General features: G+C 38.9%; 1 protein-coding gene across 1 annotated transcript in view; it reads right to left on the bottom strand.

The window, feature by feature from the left end:
- The window catches only part of ACADL (acyl-CoA dehydrogenase, long chain), a 49343-nt gene that overhangs the window by 38075 nt on the left and 1988 nt on the right, over positions 1 to 9280 (bottom strand). Inside the window, exons 2-4 of the mRNA XM_006891957.1 lie at positions 7232 to 7387; positions 5220 to 5357; positions 3812 to 3976 (exon numbers count right to left, since the gene is read on the bottom strand). Coding sequence (XP_006892019.1) covers positions 3812 to 3976; positions 5220 to 5357; positions 7232 to 7387 — 459 coding nt within the window. The remainder of the gene's footprint in view (positions 1 to 3811; positions 3977 to 5219; positions 5358 to 7231; positions 7388 to 9280) is intronic.

The following is a 9280-nucleotide window of genomic DNA, read 5'->3' as shown; positions in this document are numbered from 1 at the left end:
TGTTGCCTATTGGTTCAGAGGTGAGGGGTTTTGTTTTCTAGATGATGAGATGTAATTAATGTTGAAGTCTTTGATCTTCTGCAGAAAGGCCTTCAAGTCTTCTTCATTTTCTGGAGTAAGGTTGTATTCTCTGCATAACACAGGTTGTTAATGATATGTAAGTTGTTGTGTACTATTGAGTTGGAGCTGACTCACAGCTGACCCTCCAGCGGGTTTTCAGAGGCAGTTACTCACATGAGAGAGAGATTGCCCATCTTTCTCCTGTGGAACAGCTGGTGGACCCAAACAGCATGCCTTTGGGATTGCAATGCAGTTTCTTGCCACTAGGCCAACAGAGGTGTGTGTGTGTGTGTGTGTGTGTGTGCGCGCATTTATATGTATATGGGTACATAATGATTATTTGTGTGTGAAAATGTGGCCATCGTTCTCAGTATAATGTGACTATCCTAAATGTTGTGTCATTCTAATCTCTATGATGTTAATGAGACAGGTTTAGCGGCTTAATGATTAGTCTTACTTGATTGTAAGGAACTTCCTCTATGGTAAGATATGATCTGGTTTATCTGGTTAAGAGGAAATCTCAGGGGTGTGTCCTGCATTGGATGTATGTTATACATTTGGACTCTGGCAAAAACCTAGAGAGCTTTATGTTTGATTTATATCTTACTATGTGGTTAGACTAATGGTTACCTGTGGTAGACAGTGTTTGGTGGCACTCCCCGGTTAAAAAAGCTTGGAAGCAGGAGTGGCATCCACTTCAGTAAATAGCTTGCCTCCAGAAACCCTATGAATATGGAGAAAGGATGCAAGCCATGCACACAAGTGTCGAGGACTTTCGTCCAAAGGGTCGCTAAGAGTTGCCTATGACTTGATGGCACTTAACAATAATAACAACAACAATGTGGCTAGGCTAGCGTGTGCGTGTGTGCGTGCGTGTGTGTAAGCCATCGAGTTAGGACCAACTCATAGCTGATCTTCCAGTGGGTTTTTCAAGGTTATAAACTGAGTAAGAGGAGACTGCCCATCTTGCTCCCATGAGTAGCGGGTGGATTTCAACACCCTCCCTTTGAGTTGGCAACAATTGCTCACCCACTAGGACACCAGAGATCCCTTCATAACTAGACAGATTATGAAGGAAAAAGAAGACTTTGACAATATTATAAACTAACTAGATCTATCAGACATATAAGTCCCCCCCCGCCGTTTAGAAACTCTGTATTTTCAGAAGAACCACATTCCCTCTGGGACTGTACTTCTCGTGTATACCTTGACATCATGCAATGTTCTAAAAGACTTTCAGGACACTTCCTTACAACAGACAGCTCTGGTGGCCTAGCGGTAGGGAACTGCACTGCCAACCCAAAGGCACATGGTTCAAATCTAGCGGATGCTCCTCAGGAAAAAGATGGGCAATCTCCTCCGGTGTGATTTATAGTCTCTGAAGACCTGCTGGTGGGTCACTTATGACTTGACAATGCACAACAATAACAACACCACTACTTCTTATGCTAGTTCTGCTATGGCTGAACTAAGGGCGAGATAAGATTAATAAAAAGATTAAAATTTCAGGAGGAAGGTATCTGACCTTCTAAAAAAAACCTTTATGGTTAGTAAGATTTGTTTTAACTGGTAATCGTGGGACTGGCCAAGATCATATCTAGGTTGATTTCACCCTGCTGTGTGGGGTCTTACTGACAATATTCCTGCAAAGATGCCTAGTCCAAGGGCCAAAGAGATAACTATGCAGGAAAGTGTTGACATAGCACACTCGAGGTGGCCATAGTTAGGCCTGCTTACCAGAAGCCTGAATCTGGATGGGTTCCCACAACTCCCTGATAATAACAAGAACCAAAAAAGATCTTAAGCAAGCAATTGGCTCATCCAGAATATTTGCTTTCCTTCTGGGAATATAGGATTTTGGTATATGTTAGGTAGAAGGTGCCTACACAAACAGACTCAGGCAAACAAAATCACAACCAGAGAACATTGGGTACTAAATGTTAACAAGTCTTCCTTATAGGTAACATTTCACATGTGTTGTTACAAGTTGTTACATGTGTTGTTGACGAAAGAAATGCACCTTTGTGACCTCACTGGCAGAGGTTCTTTGAAGATTGTGCCTTGTTTTCTCGGCACTTTGCCCTGTATGCCTTTTCCTCTGCAAACTCTGCTTTGAGTCTTCAGAGCTCCCAACATAGTAAGACAGTAGCAACACACGTGCAAAAATTTTCCATAGCAGACTCAATCACGACTGTCAAGCATTATAGCAAATATAAGAAAAAAGTTGGATAATACAGCATCATTTATCTGATAATTTAAATCTCATAGACAAGGAGATACTTACTGCATTATATTCTTGTAAGAATCAATCTCTAGCATGTTTTTCTAGCAGGAGAATGGATACTCATAGTGAACATTCATGTTATTATCATTTAACATTATACTTTTTATTCTAAGTATATAAAAAGTAAGTTAATAAAAGATATACCAGTATACTTTGATGTCAACTAACAACCCTTTGAGTAGAAATTGACTACATAATGCCCCAGGTTCCATACATTTTTCCTTTATATGAGAAAAAGCTCTCTGTTTATTGTTACATCCTAATGAGTTTACTTAATGGACTGCCGAAAGAACAGACAAGTCTGTCTTGGAGGACGTTCAACCAGAGTGTTCCTTAGAGGCAAGGATTTCATCTCACATACTTTGAGCATGTTGTCAGGAGGTACTAGTTCTTGGAAAAAAGGCTTCACGTTGGGAAAGGTAAAGACTCAGAGAAGGAGAAGAAGACCCTCAACAGGACAGACTGACACAGTGACTGTAACAACGGGTTCTATCGATCAGAGATGAGGATAGCATAGGGTAGGACAAAGTTTAGATCTGTTGTTCCTAGGGTTTTTATGAGTCATAGTTGACTTCAATTTGGACTTGATGGCACCTAACAACAACAACAACAACAACAGATTAGACCGGTCCTTGGAGAGGGACATCATGCTTGGGGGGGTGGAGGGACAGCGCAGGAGGGGAAGGTCCTCTATGAGGTGGATTGATTCAGTAACTGGGGTAATCGGGATGGGAGTGTCAGAGACAGTGCGATTGACACAGGACAGAGCGGAGTTTAGGGCTGTTGTACATAGGGTCGCTATGAGTCGCAAGCAACTTGACAGCACATAACAACAACAACAACAATAAGGAATTTAAAGGCCTCAAAACTCTATAGAGTGAATAAGCAGCAGGGAGTCAAGATGTATCTCAATTCCCCACAGCACCTCCTCCTAGGTCTGCTCTTCTGCTCTTTCTGGTTTCATTCATACTATCCGGAGCTGTGCAGTCTTTCACTGTCAACACAGGGCAGTGTCTGCATAGGCTGCTTCACTCCTGCTATCAGTGCTGACAGCACTGGCTGGGCCCAGGGTATTCACAGGCTCCCTGTGCTGGGCAGCAGCACAGGACCAAGAAGGTGCTGGGCAGATAGGGCAGCAGCAGCCAGGTCCACCAGCAAGAGCCATGCTTCCAATACCTGTAGACCCAGTCCCCATGGCTATCTCTTTGCACCTTCACCTACTGCCATCTTTGTCCTGTGCCCAGAGGTGTACAAGTCCCAATCCACCTGTTGGTGCAACCCATACCCAGCTCATGTGCACACCTGGCAAGGTCACCCTCCAGTGGACACAGGTCTTGGATATGGGAAGCTGGGTTTCCATAAAGTTTAATGTAATAGGCTTTATGGTGATCTAATGACAGAATCTAGGGCCCTTTTACTCATCTGTCTCAGTATATGCCGGGTTTGCTATGGTACCATTACTCTTACCTTCCAGCCCCCGGCTCTGTCATTGCTATGGCGCCAATACATTTGCCGGCAGTCATCTGGGGGATGAAGTGCTGAATCTGTTCTTTTGAGCCATAGTTTGAAATATAGGGCATGACAATATCTGAATGAAGACTGAAGCCTGGGCCTGTACAATTTGAATATGATCTTAGAAAAAGAAAGAAAGTTCAAAACATGAAACACTTTATTCTATGTTTAGTTTCTTTGATTTGCAATTAACAACCCCAAAATGCCAATTAAGTTGAAACAATTTTCTCATATTGTATGCCAAAAGGCTGCTTCCCCGTGAATCTATAATCTTGAAATCCCCTTTCTCTGCTGCTGTTGCTGTTTTAATAGCATTTTAATTTCTTCCTCTAACATAATAAAAGCGCTCTAAAACAAATTCAATACATTGAATCTAAAAGTAATTATCTACAATTTTATTACTCAATTGTAATTGAGTACACAACCATTTTAGTTTTGGTAAATTATTACTGTCGTAAAGATACAGTCTAGTATAATTACAAATATGGTGTACATATTATATTTTGCTGCTCTAGTTTTAAATTATATCACACTCACCAAAATCTGTTACCTTCTTGGTATAGTTTTTAACATAATTTTAAATTATTCTAGATCCTTTAAAGGTCATAATTTACTTATTCCTTCTTTTACTGCTAGACATTTGGACTGTATCCAAATTTGGAAGCTATATTATCATAATGATTTCTAAGTTCTATTTTTCTTAATATTTTCTTAAGCTAAATACTCAAAAGTAGGATCTTAAAAAAAGCACAAACTTTAAAAAACATCCAGTCTCATTTTAAAATCCTCAAGAACTATCATTCTAATTTATATTGCCATCAAGAGTATATGAATATGTTACTTTTACTGTAACTTTGTCAGCACTGGGTTTTATGATTTTTTTTACTAGTTTCACTGATACTCAAAATGATATTTCCGAGTAATTTTCATTTGATTGAGACTACAACTAAAGCCTGCTATTATTTAAAAAGAAAAACTTACATGTTTGAGCAATTGCTCAAATATTTTGCTCATATATCAATTAACAACTTGGTTTTATTTTAAATACATGAATATTTTATCATATTTATGAGAATATTTGTATACTCTGCTATTTCAATTATCTTTTTAATAAGGGGAAAATAATTGTTTACGCCTATCATAAATAAAGTAAGCTTTTAATTTTCCAACATCTATTTTAACAACTTAAAGGTGAATTTCATCATCTTCTCATTCAAAAAAACATGTGCGCGTATAAGAGTGGTAAAGTTTCTCACCATTTAGACTGTTTTTCATTTTCCAAGGACATTCAATAGCATTATCTCAGAAAGACAAGCAATATGCTTACAAAACAAGACTCCACTTCAAATGCCTTTGTACTTACTGCTCTTCCCAAACGATAGCCGCTGAGTAGAGGTCCCCACCGATGCCACCATGGTCCTCAGGAACGTTGATACCCAGCAGTCCTTGTGTACCAGCTTTCTCCCAAAGCTCCCTACTCACTTGTCCAGCTTTCTCCCATCTGCAGATAGCAAATATTTAACAAAGCAGAGATGCTTTCCTCATATTATTTTAAAGGCCCCAGCTCTGAATTTACACAGGAATGATTCATTTTAAGGTAATTAGTTTTGATATGGATCACAGCCTTCTATTTGCATCTGACACTTATTACTTCTTTCTCTTTCTCCCTTCTTTGTATTTACTGCTTTCTCTTTTCTCTGTCTTTTGGCTATTTACTGGACTTGCGGGCACATTCCGTGACAGGTATTCTTGGATGCTCTTGGGGTTCAAGCTTAGTAATGCTGCATAGCCATGGGCACTGGGCCAACCTGCCCTGAAAACAGAATCTGGCTCCGTGCATGTCTTTAAAGTGCTTATTCTATGGAACAAGCAAATAAGAGCTGATAAAAGTCTGCAAAGAATCTTTGGAAAGGATTAGGTATTTCAGTCCAACAATGGACTCAACTGTTGTAAAAATGCATCTTCCAGTCCAACAATGGACTCAATTGTTGTTAAAAGTGCACAGATCAGTCAACATTTCGTTCAGACCGCTACCATGAGGTGGAGCCAATAGCACCCCAGTATAATTTCAGCTTTGTTTAAAAAGTGAAAATCGTAGGATGAAAACCCAATAGCTGGAGGTAGTTAAGGAATCAAATAATTTTTGTTTTATTTTGTTGTTTTTTGAAGGGGTAGTGAGATATATGTAAGAAAAGGTGGGGCTGTTTGAAGATACTGAGGAAAGTTGAAAAGAAGGAGTTCAAATGTAATTTATGTTTTGATGTAGTTAACGCTTTAAAGTGGCTCTGGAAAGATTTCTTATTCTTAGCTCCCGATTTACTTAAAATAGTTCTGCTATCTTTTACCTCAATGTTTACTAGCAGTTTTTTTCTGCAACAAAATTTAAAAGCAGTGATGAAAAACAAAATATTTCCTAAAGGAAAGTATTATATTTCTTTCTTTTCATTTTTCCTTTTGTCTTTGATAAGAAGCTATTTGCTTATCATTAACAACTTAGCCGTAGATTCAGGTTAGCTAGTTTTAATAATTCATACCAAGGAAATATTAATAAAAACCTAAATACAAGCTGTTTTAACAACTTTTTCAATACTATTCTAAATGATAGTAAAAATGTTATCATTAAGTCAATTTTTGAAGTGTAGCAAAATCCTATTTTAATAGGATTAAAAATCCCATTTTAATAGAAATTAAAGCTTTTGGACAATAAGGTAGGTGATTGGTAATTAATCATTAATTTACCACAAAAGTACTCTGAAGTAGCCAATTTACTTACAGAAAAATTACAGCATGCTGGCTTTTAACCTTTTGTGTATTATAATTCACTTCTGGGAGTGCCTGAGTAGTGTGAACAATCAGCTGCTAAGTGAAAGAATGGCCATTGAGTCCACTCAGGGGCACTTAGGAAGAAAGTCCTGGTGACATATTTCTCAAAAATCAGCTACTGAAACAAACTGGATGGAACACTGTCCTCTGGCACATGTGGGGTCACCAGGAGTCAGAGTAAACTCGAGATCCAGTTCATTCATGATGCAAAAGGAGGATGAATAGGAAACTGACAAATATTTTGTTGCCGCTTAATCACAGGTTTATAGAAAAACTATTGTTAGCTTTTTGTTCTCTCCCTCCCCTTTTTTGCTTTTGAAGGATATATTTCAGAATTCATGAAAAATAAATCTCTGAACTAACTTAAAAACCTCTGTGTTCTAGAGTATTTTAGTGAAGAGCAGTACACACTAGAAAACACAGAACACACAGTTACACACAGTAAACAAAGAACACACTAGTTTTCCTGTAAAATCACATACAGCCTTCTAGAAAAGGGTTCTTAACCATACTTCTCATGTACATTACATTAAAGGAAAACATGCCACTTACTCTGTGTGATGAGGAACCACTTCTTCTTGGAAAAATCTCCTTACACTTTCCCGGAAAATGTCATGCTCTGAAGAAAAGATTCGTCTAATTCCTATATCTGTTAATTTTTTAGCAGAAGAAGTTTCGAGACGTTCTTCAACTCCAGAATGGGAATATCTTTAGAAAATGTTAAAAAATTGTTAATTGTTATTCTTCATATCCCAGGCAATATTCTTGAACAACAAAGAAAATTCACTCTATTTTACAACATGAAAAAAATCCTTCCCTCACCCCATCCTAAACCCAGAGATACTTTAGAGGCAGGTAGAAAAAACAGAAGGGTATTAGAGTTTGACAAACCAGGGTGCAAATGTGAGTATTAACATATTTGATAGGGAGCTCTGGTGGCCAGTGATAAGAAGATGCACTTCAATCCCAAAAGCATTTAGTTAGAATTCAACAGACGCTCTGTGGGACGCTCGGCAGAGTGTTTTACTGCTTCTGAAAACCCTCTGGAGAGTTAGCTATGAGTAAGTTCTCACTTCACCTGCACACAACAACAACAACATGTTTGACAAGAATTTACAGGTTCGGGTGGCCTAGTAGGTAGGGAATTGCACAGCTAACCCAAAGGTGGTACCTCTTTGGCAGTTCAATCCCACTAGCTGCTATTCAGAATGTGGGCAATCAATCTCTTTGGTATCAGAAACTTGGAAAAATGGCTTTTCTATCCACTGTGTTAGTCCTTGTTGGGGCCACGGTCTTCAGCTATCTTAACTGAGGAGACATGGTCTTGCAAATCATCAATAGCTCTCCTCCAGAGAAGGAGGGGACAATCTCCTCCTGTACCAGGCAGATCCGATTTGACGGTACACATAAAAAATAATTAAAATAATTTAAAAAATATGGATTGAGGCTCAATATCAAGAAAACAAAAATTCTCACCACTGGGCCAACTGGCAGCATCAGGATTGATGGTGAAGAGATTGAGATTGTTAACAGCTTTAGTTTGTTTGGTTCCACAGTCAATACTCTTGGCAACAGCAGCCCGGAAATTAAAGACTCATTGTGATGGGAAATTCTGCTGTTAGACCTCTCCAAAGTACTGAAGAACAATGGTGTCACTCTGGAGACTAAGGTGTGCCTGATATAAGCATGGTCTTTGCAATCACTTGCTCTGCATCAGAGAGCTAGACAATGACTAGGGATGCTAGAAGGAGACTTGATGCTCCTGAGCTGTGATATTGGAGTATTGAATATACCATGGGCTGAATGAACAGGTTCGTCCTGAAGAGCGTTAAACCAGGCTGCTCCTTGGAGGCAAGGATTCTGAATCTTTGTGTGACATACTTTGGACATGTTGCAAGAAAGGACCAGTCCTTGAAGAAAGACATCATGCTTGGGAGGGTGAAGAGACAGCGCAGGAGAGGAAGATCCTCTATGAGGTGGACTGATTCAGTGACTGGTGTCATCGGGGTGGGTGTGTCAGAGACAGTGAGGTTGGCACAGAATAGAGCAGGGTTTAGGGTAGTTGTACATAGGGTCGCTATGAGTCGCAGGCGACTCGACAGCACATAACAATGTGTAAAATAATCCAGACACTACAAAATTATTATTTTACCCAGAATCACACAATTTCTAAAGGCAGGTATGTAAATTGTCTCTTGTGTTGGTGTTATTGCTACAATACAGTACCACTATGGGTAAAAATAAAAGTGCCCACCAGTCCTTTAAGGATTTGTTGTTGCATTTTTCAAGATCATTAGAAATTGACTCTTTCCTAACATGGTAAGGTTAAAATGAGACTGTCCTGTACTTCTCTTATTTCAATGGTGCCCTCACTCCTCTACCTTCCCACCTATAACTGATCTTCCTGAAAAGAATTTTGAAAGATGGTACCTCTTTGGGCATTTTTAAGTTCACCGAAAACACATACTTTTTTCACTTACTCATATATTATCAAAAGATAAGTTTTATGTCTGTGATAAATGCTAAGTTCTTCTCTTCCAATTTTTAAAAGTTTTTAATGTTTTAAACTCCTCTCTCCTTAGCTTTTTTTTTTTTTTTTTT

The sequence above is a fragment of the Elephantulus edwardii genome, unplaced genomic scaffold (genome assembly GCF_000299155.1).
Source record: "Elephantulus edwardii isolate Elephantulus edwardi_28Jun2011 unplaced genomic scaffold, EleEdw1.0 scaffold00106, whole genome shotgun sequence".
NCBI classification, from domain to species: Eukaryota; Metazoa; Chordata; class Mammalia; order Macroscelidea; family Macroscelididae; genus Elephantulus; species Elephantulus edwardii.
Note: the sequence above shows the minus strand (reverse complement) of the source record. Positions and strands in the feature narration are given on the sequence as shown.